This window comes from Hirundo rustica, chromosome 6 (genome assembly GCF_015227805.2).
Source record: "Hirundo rustica isolate bHirRus1 chromosome 6, bHirRus1.pri.v3, whole genome shotgun sequence".
Lineage (NCBI taxonomy): Eukaryota > Metazoa > Chordata > Aves > Passeriformes > Hirundinidae > Hirundo > Hirundo rustica.
In genome coordinates, this window is record NC_053455.1 from 33,775,974 (window position 1) to 33,792,392 (window position 16,419).

Sequence of the window (16,419 nt, forward strand, 5' to 3'; positions counted from 1 at the left end):
TAGCTCTATGGAACAGTTGGGGTTAACTATAGTTGGTACCTGTTCAATTCCAATTGAACTTCCAATCATTTATGCTGCAGAAACATGTTTAAATTTGTAAGCTGTGGCCTGCAACAATAAAGAAACAAACAAACACAAATTATTTTCTCTTCAGAAAATCTGCAAGTGTAGTTTAATTATTTGCATTTTATTCAGTTAATGCCTAACTCTTTATATTATAATATGGATTTTAAATTACTTTTCAAATCCAATACACTTTATTGGTACAATAGAAACGTTCATTGTATACAAAAAATAAATTAAATTTGAAAATTAGCAAGTGTTTACCGCTTTTATTATACATAGTATACAAACAATGCGGTTTTGAAAATAAATGATGTTTAATCTGTAGGATCTCTAAAACACTAAGACAGTAATTTATACCTTTAAAATGTTTTTCATTGGCAGCTAAAGAGGAGTGGAAGAAAGAAGAGAACAGCTTGGAAAATGCTCAAAAATGGTAAGGTTTTTGCCTGTGTTTTTTAACATTTTATTTTGATCAAAGATATAATTGAACTTAGGATTTACATCAAATAGCAAAAAGGATATTTATTTCAAAGAAGTAATATGTTTTCTGAAAAATTCTTGTATAATCTTCCAGGAAAAAACTTCATTTGCATTTTTATCCAAACAACGTACTGTGTTTGAGATTTCAATTATTATCAGCATTGAACTGAATGGGGGTTTTACAGAATAGCTAAATAACTGATTAGCTACTTTATGACGTAAAAGTGTATTTCATCATCACTGAACATTTTCAGCACTTATTATACAGCACTCAGTTGCCTCAGAAGCCATTGAAATCCCAATGTTTTTATTGCCTGAATATTTGTGCCTCACTTAGGCCAAAGGCATCAAAGTAGGAAAAAGTGAGATTAATTCATTTGTGGATGGATAAAATATTCAGTAGGTTAATATTACTAATAAATTTTGTTTACCAAATTACAGTTCTGTGAGAGTGAAGCATCCGTCTTAGCTATAGAGCTGCTATAAATAAATCGGGGTAAATGAATTTTAAACTTCCTATCAGTATTTTTTCTTCCTGGTCACTGAAGACAGATCTGTGGTAATTCGGATTTTAATTGTACTTTTCTCAAACCATACTCACACCACCTGAGACACCCCAGTTAGTTTTCCTAGGCAGTCAGGAAGAGGGAGACAAGGGGCACTTCCCAAATGCAGTCCAAGTCTTAGGTGAACTGTTCCCTTCTGCTTGCAGAAGATGCCTAAATATTGGCTGAACAACTGGCTGATGTCAGCTGGGGCTTTGCCTCCTCATTTCAAGTGTCTGACTGGCTTGACTTAGCTACGAACCTAACTTCCTTGGCACAAGGCTCCTTCATACTCTACCTGCTTTGTAGTCTTTCTAGAATAGAACAGACTCTCCGGGGTGCGGGGCTGCACCCAGTTTGCGGTTGACTCTGGGAATTAGTTGTCCAACACAGAGTTTGGGTCTTTTAATTTCTAACTAAATATTCAGGATTTTAAATTACTGCTTTTGAAAAGCAGAAAGTAGCCCAGGAAGCCAGATTAAGGTGGGTGAAAGCAAAGTAGTGCTATTGGGGGATGGGCTGATGAAGAAAGCAAGAGAGGATGAGCAGTGTCAGGATGAAGGCAGAGAGATACTGTGCCTCTGTACACTCCAACTGGGATGGTGAAGGATTCTGTTAGGCAGAAGACTGCACAATGTTCCTGGGGCTGCTGTTAACATGAGGCACACCTGAGAAGAGTCTCTGTTCTTGCTGCTCTTGGTTCAGCTCTCCCAGTCAAAGTGCTGTGAACAGCTGAGGGTTATTTGGCCCCAAGTGAATGTAATGCAAATTACATTGCTCAGAAGATATAAATGGTTTTAACCATATAATTATGACTAGTGAGAAACGTAAAGGGTTATGGTTATCACATATGAGGATTTAAAAAAACTATTATTTTAATAGCTTACCGTGAACAGTATGGGATATTGTACAGTATGGTTTCTATCTTTTAAGTATCAAAAAGAAAATCCCACAGCATATAGGCTTATTTGGCTAAAATCCAAGCTTCTTTGTGAAGTAGCTGGAGTATTGCTTTATTTTGGAGGGATAACTTCTGTAGTTTTTGATGGATACTTTATATTCTTCAAGCCTAGCTAAGGAACTTTAATTTCAAACTAAGTCAGGAAACCTTGAGCCTAACCTTGCTTCTTCCATATGAAAATATGCAATGTGGATTACGCAAATGCAAATATAAAGAAGAAATATATTGAAGCTGCAGCTGTGGCTGATGTAACAAGTGTTGAATGGTTGGAGACTCCTTACAGGTCTTCAAAATTATTTATTTTATTTTCAAGATTTACACCTCCTGTGTTTATATTTAGAACCTATTCGCAACTCTAGTAGCTTTATTATGATTCAATAAAATTATTATTCCAAGAAATATTACTTTCTTTTAAGTATGTTTTTACCTTTGTTTTTAGATTATAGCGTTATTTTTAATAAATATCACCAAATGATTCGGGATTGTTACATCTACTTCACAGAGAGAAGTGGTTCAACTTTAACAAAAGTAAACATACTTTTACTTATATAATACCTGGTCATGTGGATTGTTCCATTTTATCTATACAAAGTAATGTCATAAAGGTTAAAAATGCACAATCAGTTAAAATGCTCTCAGAAATATTGTCTGTAATAAAACAATATTTTGGAAATACCCATCTGTTATAGCAATTCAGTAACAGCCACATTATAAAATCTTTTTTAAAGCATTAAAATACTGACAGTGTATTTTTGTAAAATTAATTGTTTATTGGCACATGTGGAAGGAGATTATTTTCAGTAAAACTTTTGCAGAATTACTATTGGCACTGTTTGTGGCTTGGTTGTTGCTACTCCCAGTACTCCCTAAATACTAGAAGATTGTTTTCAACCAAACCTAGAGATTTTTTCCCTGACTTGGTATGTGACGCTTCCATGGTCCTTCAGTAAAGAAAAACGGGAGAATAAGATCTTCATGGAGTGCAGCAGAATAAAATAAATAAATATATTACAGCATTTCCTGTAATGCAAGAAGTTAAGTTTTAAGTTTTTCTCATTATAATTGAATGCCCATGAGTTGCCAGCATGACAGATCTCTATGGTGGCTCGTGCATCTGTAAGTTATCCTCCTGGAAAAGAGGTGGGTGTTGGAAGGTTAGTTATGCTGAGCATGAATTGCTGCTATATATTCCAAGGCTAAGGAGAAATTATGGTAATTACCAGCCTTGACTACTGAGTCAGAGAAACTGTTTCCCCAGCGGGCTTATGTGTTGACTGTTTGTTTTTTTCTTTCCCCCTCCCTTGCAGCTTTGAAGAAACAGTGGGATATTTTGGGATAAAGCCAAAGCCTGGTGAGAAGGAGATCACACCAAACTACGTTTTCACGGTGTGGTACGAATTCTGCAGTGACTTCAAGACCATTTGGAAAAGAGAGAGCAAAAGCATTTCCAAGGAACGGTAAGGTTCTAATAAAGTCATTAATACCATTTTAGATGTCTGGGAAACTGCTGCTTCTCAAACCCAACAAATTATACTCCTATATTTCACAGGCGTCATTGTTTTCTTTCAGATCTAATGGACATCAAGGAAAGATTATTCCCTCAGGGTGCGTAGGAAAATTCACCAAAGGCATGCTGTCCCCACAAAAAGATAAACACATATAATCTGATAAATTACACTTTTGTAACCCCTTCCAATTACTAGCTAGTAAAATGAAAGGAGAGCTGTGCTAATTTATAACAGATTGCTTCTCTGTGCATTTTCATGTTGAACTAGCCTAAATGAGGCGATATTGCTGTCGCAGACAGTACAGACAAATAAAAGTGAATGCTTTTCCAGTTAATATACTGCACTTGCATCAAAGGGAAGCCCCAGAGATTCAGGCCACACTTAGCATAGTGTCGAAGCCCCACACTGAATTTACAGCACTACTTCTGACTTTTGGTGTCCTGCTGAGGACATCAAACTACTTGCCGCTAGATCTCACAACAGTCTCCTGATTTTATTAGTTAGAGTAAAAGAACCCAAAAACCTAAAACCTTCTATTATTTTCGTGATTTTCTTAAAGAAACTTGAAATCTTTTACACAAAAAAGCAATTCTACTACAAGCTCATCATGTTTAGCATATCACAATTCATTTCAAAACACCTAGAGTGGAAATGTAGTCATTCTTTGGAAAAGAGTGGAGGAATTACTTTCAGCATGAAATTTAAATCCAGGTGCTTATTCCAAATTGACAGAGAGTTAGATTGAAATGTCTTTAAAAGAACAAGCAAAAGTAGTTTAGTAGTCATTTACACTTATATTTGCCATTTTGCTTCAAATCAGTGGAGCTTTCAGGTTCATATAAAGTAGATTTTTTGAAGGACTAAATGTAGAAATTATGAATTCTGAATTATCAACCTTATCAGCATTGTTATATAGATCTCAGAGTTTTAAAATACTTGAAAATTGTGGCTTTTTGTATCATTAATTGATTGATTTTGGAAGCTGACAACTGCAAACATGTACAAAGACTCTTTTATTTCTTTGTATCTAAATCAATACACAAATTTGATTTACATGTTAAGAACTGTATAAAATAAAAGGTCCCAAACACATTGCTATGGTCATCATAGAGATTATCTCAGGGATCTATTTTCATGACTTACCATGACTGAATCATGCCTTATTTTTATTCCAAAAGCAGTAAGGAGGAATAGAAGTTAACTACGCAAGGGGTGAAAAAAAAGATCCAGACCATACATCCTTTCCTTTTTATGTAATTAGTGCCTTGTTAATGGTACACAATGATCCCTTCAGGTAAATCTTAAGTTTTAACAGAACATAGCTTCCTAACCATCTTAATACAATAATCAAGAAATCTTTGTAAGCAGACTGCTATATTCTGTGCTTTCATACTCAGGTGAGGTGAGAATTTCTTGTGGTTTAAGAGCTTTATCAATCAAATCTACAAATAAAAACACAGAGCAAATATATCATCAGTTCCTCTGACAGATGCCTTTATTCCTGTTCAATGTAAAGGCATACCGGTAGAATGCAAAGCAGCAGTTACTGTGATACTTCTACATGCTGACACTTTCTGGGTCATATAGACGGTTTTTCAGAGCTCACTTCAAATTATTTTTACAAAGTTTTGTTAGTCTCAAAAGGACAACTCATTTTCCTTTACATTCAAAATTTGGGTGATTCGTCAAGATGATGAGCTGTTAAAATGAGGAGCCTTGTGTACATAGTAAATTAGAAAGACAGAAGAGCTGTTTTCATCATTCTGAATTGCTCTGTATTGTGCTACTGAAAAGAAGAACATAGTGAAATCAATAGATTAGAATGGTGGAAAAGCTTTTTTTCGACACCTGAAAATGTCTTGTAAAGTCTTGATCATTTAAGGGTCCTGTTTAACAAAGTATGAAGCTAACAGTTGATGAACCACTGGCCAAAAAAGTTTGAAAGCAAGCGAAGAGTCGAAGAGTGGTTGTGCAGGTTGGTAACTAAAAACCTTAGAATGACAGGAATGGACAGCTGTCTTCCTTAACTGGCTAATTAATTGGATCCACTATTTGTTGTGCATTTTTAAAGATTGCAATTTAATTTAAAAAAAAAAAAAAAAGGAAAGAGAACTTTTTTATCGTGAACCCTTATTTTGTTTTGAAGGAAGTTTCAAAGAGGAAGAAACATCAATATAAGTCAGTAATTGCAAACTTAGGTTCTGAAATTGAGGTATTCATGTCATCATGTGGACATATTTCCAACTGGATTACCTTTCAAATTTCAGGAGCTGAAGAAACCCAGTGTAAAATGTATAGGAATTAGCTAACTGTTTACTTTTTAATAGGAATATTAATAGTGGATTGTAATTTGTCTCTCAAGAAATATGACACGTAAATTAAAATTTTAATCATAATATACAGAATTATCATTAATCAAAGGAACAATTGAAAATGTGTTAGGTTAAACCTGATAGTAGTAAAAGTAGGCTAAAAGATCTGTGGTTCCATAACTATATCCCAAACTAACTACATTGCATTAAGAGACTCTAAAATCTCAGAATTTCAGGAAAAAAGAGTGCTGTCTTTAAGTAAATGACAATCTCAGGTGCAAAGAGCTTGTTTCATTTAAAGCTACTTGGCTCCCAAATGTAACACAACCGTAGAAATCTAATGAGATTTCAATGAGACATTTTCTTAAAGTAAAGGAAACATTTCAACTGAGCTGCCCTGCATCATGCCCTGCATGAAAATAAACTAGCTGCCTGCAAAATATAGCTGAGTCATTGTCTCTTTCCTGGACAAAATTTGCATGTTATTTAGGAATGCAAGACTGAGTTACAGATAAATAAGAAACTGTGATATGATATATGATATGATATGATATGATATGATATGATATGATATATAAATTACTGTAGAGATAAAATGAAAACATTTTTCCAAATCATATGCCTGATTATGATGGCAGTTTACTTTCCCTTCAATACCAGAATTTAAGTAGAATGAAATAAAATTTGCTTTGACACGTCATCTGTGATGATCACATCATCTGCGATAAACAGCTTAATGTAAGTGCACCAAGTGTTGGAAACTTTCTGGTGCTGCTTTGAATCAAAATCCGGTTTTGTTGTTGACAGCTTTATAATATGCAATGTGTATGCATTCAGGTACATCAACTGCTTTTATGCTTTCTTCTGTTGATGAAATTTTGAGATGATAACTGAACTGAAGACTAAAAAGTTGTAGTTTTTTGGCAGTAAAGCGCTTACAGCAAGGTAGATTGCAAAGATTTCCACTGTCACTTCCTTTTCTTAAACTAGTAATTTTATTTGCATATCTGCGGATTCAGAAACAAAACAAATATGTATTTATAACAACTTCATTTATTATACATATAAATATGAATGCTCATCCATAAATCAATTAAAGCAGTCAAGTTGTGTCAAATTATATTCTAAGAGGATGTCCTAGACAAATCTAAAATAAGAAAAAAGTGTAAATACAGAAGAAATACTTTGCAGTGTGTTGCATCACAAACTGTGATTATGTTTTGCAAAAGAAATGTAACAAAGATTATAATAATGTGTTTGTGCCTGTTACCCTTTAGATATGAAATAAGTAAAATAGCAAAGGAATTGTTGCTCGTAATTGAACTCACTGCTGACTCTTGCTAAGATAAGATTGCTGCAATGATTACTGTACGGGATAAAGTAATCTCTTTTAGATTGAATATGCATACTAATAAGTCAGAATTCAGGAATCAAAACCCAAACTAAATTTATCTTAATAGCTGGAGAAGACATGATCATTATTTAATGAACAGATTTATATATTTCATCTTAGAAAGCAGAAACACTTTGTCACAAGATATCACAGATGCAAAAGCTTGCACTGCTTCTAAATGGTGACAATACAAAATTATATTAGAAAAATCTACTAAGGACTTTACACATGAAGAGAGTTTCCAGCTGCAAAAGCATTCTGGGAATTATCACTATAGGCTTTGGCTGTCTTTATATACTCCTAAATATCTGCTGGTGGCCGTCTCAGGTGAAGTATATTTTTGTTCTGTAGCCCTTGTCTTTCTGTTGGTTCTTCTTATGCACCAACTTCCCTAAAATCAGAAAAACCTGATTTTTGTTGCTTGTGACTACAGAGCTAAAATATCTCATTTACTTTGTAGATAACTTTATAGATAAACCACTGTCAGTACATCCAGAAAAAAAAAAGAAACATATCAAATGTATTGGCAATTTCAGGTTTGTTGGCAAAATCCGCTGACAACATACATTTACTGTATTTTACTTATTTAGTTAGTGAACATTTATTCTAAATGCAGTCTAAAGATTTGATCAGTAATGACCAAGTTCCTTCCAGAAGATATAGGCCTGAAGGCTTGATAGGCAATTTTATTGTACAACACAGTAATAGAAGTGGCAGCATTCAAACTTCATACTCTGGTATAAGGCTCCTAATTTTAAAGCTAGCCAAGTACTCTGTAAAATCATCTGCTGGGCTAGGTAATACAAAAACTGTCTTTTAAAATTTTGATACTGAAATCTAACATATTTCATGGACTTAACAGTTTTCAGGAAATGGAGCTGTGATTTGAGGTTTAGTTCACGAGCTGCATGCAGAAATAGGACTGAGCGTAGAAAGGCATTTAACACATGAAAGGAATTTGAGCTCTGGGACTTTCTCATAGTCCTAAGGGAAGTCACTGTTCAGCTGTGTTAAGGATCCGGACTGGGTATGCAGCTTGGCTCTAGATTGAACAGTTGATGTTGACTGTAGAAGTTGACTCTGCTTCTTCATTTTCACCCGTATCTGAAATTTTGTTTGCACAACATTTCCTTATGCCAAAACAGTTTTATGGGAGAAGTTTAAAGTTCTAGTCACAGGAATTTCAAGTGGCACAGAGCTGTCATTCCACAGCTATCCACATAACCCAGCAGCTGCATGGAAGGAGCTGTAGAAGTGAAAAGAATGGATTTTCCAGATCATTGAGAAGCTGAGAGAGAACCGGATAATTTGGTCTCTGTTGTCGTGCAGTAACAGAGCCAGAACACAAGTATGTGAATAGCAATTGGTTCATTTACAAGCGATTCTGGTTTTCCTAGCTGGGGAACTTCAGAGGGTGAAGTGTGCCAGTTCACACTGCCTTCTGTCTCATTTGAGTGGAAAGCAGAGGTGAAAATGGTAGTCAGTTTATCTAGTTAGTCCCTGGCTTGGTAATATCTTTTCCTGTAAGGGAAAAACGTATTTTCCTGAGCTTACAAAGGAAACTTTTTTATAATAAACACAGGTTTATGTCTAGATTAGGTTTCTGCATCCCTGGATACAAAATAATAATTTTGAATTAAAATAATGTCTTTATTTTTCACTAATAACTTCTAATTTAAGAGGCTTAGCTTTTATCCAATTTACAGTGGAAGACACCACCTGCCTTTGTGTGGCAGGAGAAAGCCAATTACATTCCCATTGATTATAGTAAGGATGTATATGCAGTATTGGCGTCGTGGTTCTCATATTTAAAAATACATCGTTAATTTAATTCAGTATTTTTCCATATTGTGTGCAAATGTGCAGTACTGCTCAGTTTGACACCACATCTTCTTTATTCATTAGGTGTATTAACTTCTTTTGATAACGTTGAAGGGGAATAACTTTTCTTTTTAACACATCGATGTTGCAGCTCATCAGATTTGAAGACCTGCATTCCATAGTGTTTTGGCCTTGTGATTGCTGGCTAAGTTAGTTCATTGGTCAGGCTGGAAGGGACCACAGTGGCTCACCTGGTCCCACCTCCCTGCTGAAGCAGGCTCATCCTGGAGCACATAGCACAGGACTGTGTCCAGATGGTTCTGGAATATTTCCAGTGAGGGAGACTCCACAGCCTCTCTGAACATCCTGTTCCAGTGTACAGTCACCCTTGTCTCTTGTGTTGTGGTCCAGCTACTCTGTCATCTCTTCTAGTCTCTGTCCTCTCCAGTACTTTTTGTCTGAAACTGTCCTTGTCACTGGGAGCTGTAGATTGTGGCCCTCCATCTCAGGGCTTGATTCTGTTTCAGCACCCTCATTGTGAAGATCTTCTTCCTTATACCTAATCTAAATTGACTTTTTAATTTAAAACCATTACCCCTTTTTCTTATGCAGGAGTCCCTGCTTAAAGTTTGTCCCCATCTTTCATTCTATTTTTAAAAATGCAGGATTCCTAGTAGTGAAAATATGCCATGAAACACACAGAGCTGTATCAGTGACAGACATGATTTTAAGTCTGAAAGTTTGTGATCCCTGTAGTTCTCCCTTGGGATGAAAGTGTGGACTCCAGATATTTAAAAAGTATTAGAAAACACTTCTAGGACCAAAGGGATTGTGAAAAAATAGAAAATGTCATCAAAATAGGGAAGAGTTGAGAAGCTGATCACTTGGTGTGATTCTGCTGAGCTTGAAGACTGTCTTGAAATCCATCTTTTGCATAAACATTGTAGTTGTGAGGAATTGCATAGTGTCCAGTGGGTGCAGTCATCCAGCATTAAGAAGTAAACTGTGCAGATTAACAAAAATAAAAAGATGGAATGGTGTGTTGTCACATAGTTGTTTACATGTAGAAACAGTGAACACTAATTAAGTTCTAAAAATACACCAGCTGTATTTTTAAAAGGTACATAGTAATAATTCCATAATGTTTATTTGAGGGTGTAGTTACAGCTTGAATCAACACTGTAGCTAAACAGTGTTGAAAATAAGTTTAGTTGAAAGTAGCGTAACTGTTTCCTCTTCTTCTTAAGCACTGGAAAGTGAAACAAAACCTGGAACTGTCCAGTCCATGCTTCTAAAATACGTAGAGAAGAAAATTTTTGTTTCCCACACTGATAACATTTCCAACATTGATAAAGACAGTAATGAACTTATGAATGTGTTCTGTATTTTAAAAAGAATCCAGCTTACTGCTAGTGTTACAGCAAGGAACTACACATCAGTGATTGCAGCTATAATCCACTTTCCTTTTTGCTATTCTTCCAAAATTCCTCAACAATTGAGTGTGTCGAAAGTGGTTTGACCTGGACATGGTATTTTAAATACTTTTTGACTGGCCATAGCAATTATTTCTGCCAGTGGAAGAAGTTAAAGAGGAGAAGAAAGTAGGATTTTTCAGTTCAAGAATGCCAAGAAATGTATTGCTTCTAGTAAAAGACTGACTTGGTGTACATTACTGAAAATTGTTTTCCTGAGTTCTCCTTGCTTCTAAAAACCAACCTCCTTCCTTTTTCATTTTGCATATAGAATTATAAAGTAGCTGTTTGTACCATTAGTACTGTAGAGGCACTTTGCACTGGGCAGATTATCTATTAGGAGTGCCAAGAATTTTCTTTCTGTTTTATCACTGTTCAGCACATAATTTCCTATACACTTTCTAGTCCATACGAGGAGAGTCAAGTCCCTTTTTCTTTAATTCTCTGTTTCTCCTTTTCCTTGTGATTAAACTCCTCATTTGGTCCTTCTTGTTAAATCCCCACAAGAGGAACGGTTCTGTATGCAAGATCCTGAGAGCAAAATGCAAGAAGCAGAGAAATCAGATGTGTTCTTTTCCCTCTTACCTCTGCAGTAGTTTTGGCAGACTAGGCTGTAGCTGTACGGAAGACAGCTTTAACTACCCTGAGATAAGAACCTCTTGTGCTTCCTATTGCCACATCAGTGAGGCTGGTCAATCAATTCCTTCTAAAGCAACACAGAATACATTAACAAAAAACTGGCAGATGCTTCCATTTCAAGGTTTTCTGTGGAAATACAAGTGCTAAAATAGCATATTCTGTGTGCATGACAAACTGAGCCAGCTAGCTCTTTTTTTTCAGAGGAGGGTCTTTTTGCCTTGATAGCACAGCTTTTTTTGGTGGGAAAGATACTCTGTAAAATCCAGATCCTGCACAAATAGAGAAATCATTTTCCCAGTGACATTTTCTGAGAGCAATACAGACAGGCTGTGCTTTTCATTTTCTCCATTTGAAAATGTACTTTGATCTACTTTTGGTAGTTTATTAAGTGCCTTTAAATAGAAATAGCAGTTTGTTGGGCTAATGTGCCTAAAAAAAAGGCTTCTTACAAAGTATATAACAAAGCTTCTTACGAAGTGTATACCAACCAGAGCCAGAACACCTTTCATTTCATCAAATCTAATGACACCTTTTCTGTGTTTCAGAATTAAAGTGGCTCAGCAATCAGTGAGCAAGTTAACTGCAGAGAAGAAAGTTGAAACGAAGAAAATCAATCCTACAGCTAGCCTGGTATGATCTGGTTTTCAGTATGACATTCCAAAGGGGTTTTGTGACACCATTCTTGTCATTCAGAATGATGGCTGGTTTCTACTGTTGTTGGAGAGTGTAGTATTTCTATTAAATGCAGCAGAGTGATTTTCTTCCTCAGGAGAAATGTTAAAGCTCATGCCCTATGGTAGTCAACAGTTACATTTAGCATTTAGGTCAGTTGTGCCTAAGCACGTCTCTGCTATTTCAGATAACTAAAAGAGCTGCTTTTGTGGTTTCTTCTTCCCTTCTACTGTAGTCTCTTGTATTTTCTTCCACGCTTCAAAGTGCACTGAAGCTCACTGCATATATTTTTCCAATGGCTAGAATGTCTGGTTTTTTTCAAAACCTTAAAAATCTTGTTTTCTCTGTGAAATAGTGGTAGAAGGGATTAAATCCCTATTTTATTCCTTGTTGTGTACCAATGTTTTCGATACAACACAGTAAGAGGTCTAATAATTTGCAGTGTATATAAATCCTTTTTTTGTCTGTGTGCAAAGCACATAGGTTAGACAAGCATTCCTCAAACTCTAGAAGGCAAGAGACCAAGGGAGGGAAATGTACCTGAAGGAATCAGGGGATTTCCATTCCCAGTAGAGCATATCAGTTGCAGATCAGGCAGCAGAGATATGAACGATTATACTCGCCTGAGAAGAGGTCATTAAGCAAGATCATCTAGCTAATGCTAAATTGGAGCCTTTATGTCAGCAGAAACCATTCCAGACATGAGAAGGTATTAGTCTGACATGAATTTGAAATGTGTCTGGCTTTCTCTAGCTGCACTGGTCTTCACAGATGTGTATTTTTAAAGGTACACAGTACTTGACAAGTATGTAATGAAAGCAAACTCAGCTTTTCCACAGTAAATAATGTGTTTTAAAGTTTTAAACCTTCCTTGAGTGCTCCAAACATTTTTCATTAAAGAAAACTGGAACTGTGACTTATTTCTCCATCTTCTATACCAAATGCTCATGGGAACTTGAGAGGAGGTAGAAAATTATAAACAAGAATTATAATAACTCTTCTTTTTCTTTAACAGAAAGAAAGACTACGTCAGAAGGAAGCCAGTGTGACGGCCAACTGAAAGAAGATGAATGAAAATGATGGAGTGATTTCATACCTTGCCCAATGCTTTACTACACCAATGGCCCAGGAAGCACCTTATGTTAGATACTGAATTCTGCTTTGCTGATCTGTCCCAAGACAATCCATTAAAGACTTTTGAGTTCCTTCAGAGGGGTTTGTATGTTCAGTGGAGGGAATTCTAAGAAAGTTTTTACATAGGAAGTCAAATTTTTTTTCTGTAACTCTTCCTTACATTGCTTAAAATGCATCTTTTTATTAATGGTTAATTAAAATATTCTGTGCATAATATATTAATACGGAAGAGCTAAAATGAGCATTTTGAATGCTGATTTAAGTAATGACTAACAACCTGTAGGTTATTTACAGGGCTTTATGTAGATGAGAGCAAATATGCCATTCAGTTCACAAAGGTCTATTGCATCCTACTTTTTGTTACTTCAGCAGTAACAGAGGTAAAACTGACTGACTCTAAATAATTCTACAGTGTCTTAAGTACTGGAAGCATCTTTCTAAAACTGATTAAATGTAATTATAGATACATGCTGTATTTTACCACAAATATTTTTATAAAAGCTTCAGCTTATGCCATTCATTGAAATGGGAGTAATATTTTGCACATAAAAAGGAATATTAAAATTCTTAAGTTTTAGGATTGATGGCATAACTGATTTATTATTTTTGTGGTTTTAATCTAACATTTCCTAAATTTTGAGCTTCAGAAGAAAAAATTATAAAATGTATATTTTTATTTCGGTATATATTGCAAATACTAATTCCATAAAGAGATGAGTTTATAGGTCATTATTCATTAAGATACAATAATATCTCTCCATGAAGGTATCAAATATTTGACTTATAATTCCATTGAAATCTTTATTTTTAACAGTAAATATCTCACTCTAAAATACATTATGCAGCCTGCTCTTGTCCCCCTATATTTGTATGAAGAATGTGTCCAGCATACCTACATTTTTTATATATATATATATACACACACATAATATAATAAGTAAAACTTCAGAAAGAAATAACAGGATCTTGCTGTCCTCCTGTAACATTATAACCGTTGCCATAAAGTGGTAGAGCCTGAAAATAACCCTCCTGAATATCCACCATTACTTGAAGATTTTTACTGTATGTTAAGGATTTGGATTCTTAGGAGGGGAAATCTTGAAGCAGAAGTTAATTTAAGGCAAAACAGAAAGGTGAACCTGCTTGCTCTCCACAAGGGAAGAACTGACTTTATGATAATGGTCTATGAAGTTGGTTACAAAGACAAATTAGGTGAAGCAAAAAGGTGCAAAAATCCAGTAGGGGAAAAACATTAGTCCTTTGCTTTGAAACTGGAAAAAATATACATGAGACAGACAACAGTTATCATACAACAAATTTGATAGACTGAGATGAAACCTCAGCAAAGTCATCCCTAGCAGTGTACATTTATATTAAGGAAAACAGCAGTTGTGGAGACCCATTCATAAATTAACTTAGGATTTCAGTGCCGGTTTCTTAAATTAGTGTCTCATTCCTGCATGAATAAAAACAAAGGACTCAAGAGTCTCCTGTATGTTTGGGAGTTTCTGCCTGCTGAAGATGTACTCAAGATGTGTAAGCATAATTCTTAGAAAGCAGTCAACAACATGCCAGCAAAAATAATCTGATTTGTAGTTCCCATTGCAGAGAAAAAAAAATTCCAAACATTTAAGTTTCCTGTCTTCCACTAAATAGGTGAAGTACATTTTGTTCCAATACTATTAGTGATAAATAAGAGGAGCAATAATGCCTATAAAAGCCAAAGAACAATATCAAGCAAGGAAATTTTGAGGAGTGTTTAAGCAAACAGTGTTTATTTTTATATAGTTTTCTATCTATCATGAAGATAGTGTATATTGCCATTTGATCTAATTGAGAGTTGTTAAATGAAATGCATTACTTGAAGTATTATTCAACAAGAGCAGCACTGTTTGTGAAAATCGATGGTCTTGAAAATTCCCATTAGAAGTATATATAGAAGTGGAAAAAAGGTTTTAACTTTCTGAAATATCCTGTTTCAAAATTTCTAAATGTGAATTTTCATTTTTTAGTTTAAATTGACTTCATTTTGAAATGTTGAAAAATGTATATAAAAAGGGATTAAAGTTATTCATTTAAAGCATTCCTTGATCAGATTTATATTTTTTTAGCAATTTAACAAGGTTTTTGAGAATTAAGGCTATTTTTTAGAAGATTCAAAAACTTACATAGCACAGGGGCCTTGTTTCTTCCTAATTTTCAATTGTATTGATTTTATTCTCAAGTTAGTTTCTGACTCCAGCTTCACTTATTACTTAAATACTATTCTACTAATTAAACTATTTTTAAATGAAAAGAAGACTTCACCTAGATTATTTGATTCATTCTCTTAATCATGACTTTAAGACTCCTGGATGGAATTCATCAGCTAAATATCACACTTCCCCCCCTAGTGATACCCACAAGAGGCTTGAGACAGTGATTGAAGTGACAATGGTACACCTGCTGGCTTTAACTAAAGTTGTATATTGGAGAGGAGATATTTACAGATTTGTCTACATAAGCTGTTTATTTATGAAATACTTAGGCACTTCAGGCATAACAAATATGCATCAACCAGCATTCATCTTTGGGGTCACCAAATGTCACCAAACATCATGTTTTAAGTTTTAAGCTTTAGTTTGATGTCTCACTTTACCTTGAGCTTCCTAGTTTGGGGATAGTAACAGGACAGGAGAAAAGAGAGAAACTACAAAGATGGAATGGAAAAGAAGTCTCTGGTACATGTCTTCACTGCTGTCAAGGAAGTAAAAGAGTGGACTCAAGCCAAGCAGCAATACCTAGACAGTTAAAATTTTCTGGTCTATTAACTTAAAATACCTCAGCACTTCACAGAAGTCACTTCTGTGACTGAAGTAGATGTGGCTTAAGAGGGGGAATTTTCTGTTGTGTTTTGTTTTCTTTTCTTCTGTTACTGCCAAGCTTCTCAAAGACTGTAAAGCAAAGCACTATTAACACCCATGTTACTCATTAGGCGCTTACTACCCACAATAAAAATATACAGTACTGATTTATAAATTGAATTATTAGGATGAATTTAGTGTAGATGAGTAGATAATAATCTGCAAAGTGCTCTTTACGTTATTTACATTACCAATTGTTGATTTTAAAATGGAAGACCTTTTGGTGTCTTTGAGATCTGACAATATAAATTTTTTTTTCATTATATTTTTACTAAACTATGAAAAATACCCAGGTGTTTTGCCATCACTGACCCATGCAATTGTTTTGCTTTGTGTTTTATCACAGGGTTATAAATGTATAGATTGAATTTTAGACTTTTGTATTTAACTTAGAATTTTTTGCATCAAAACAGAAACTATGATCTTCAGTTTCTGTATATGTAGAAAATTAAAGTACAATGGGTGGAATATTCTGTAAGCAGAGAGAAAAAAAATAATTGAGCATCTTAAACA

General features: G+C 34.8%; 1 protein-coding gene across 3 annotated transcripts in view; it reads left to right on the plus strand.

Annotated features, from left to right (window-relative positions):
* FMN1 (formin 1) overlaps positions 1 to 13,646 on the plus strand; it is a 173,234-nt gene extending 159,588 nt beyond the window's left edge. For all 3 annotated transcript variants that reach the window (XM_040068119.2, XM_040068120.2, XM_040068121.2), the window contains 4 exons: positions 448 to 499; positions 3,360 to 3,509; positions 11,743 to 11,827; positions 12,885 to 13,646. In XM_040068119.2, the coding sequence (XP_039924053.1) occupies positions 448 to 499; positions 3,360 to 3,509; positions 11,743 to 11,827; positions 12,885 to 12,929 (332 nt within the window). In that variant the 3' untranslated portion in view covers positions 12,930 to 13,646. The remainder of the gene's footprint in view (positions 1 to 447; positions 500 to 3,359; positions 3,510 to 11,742; positions 11,828 to 12,884) is intronic.
* The last annotated feature ends 2,773 nt before the right edge of the window (positions 13,647 to 16,419 follow it).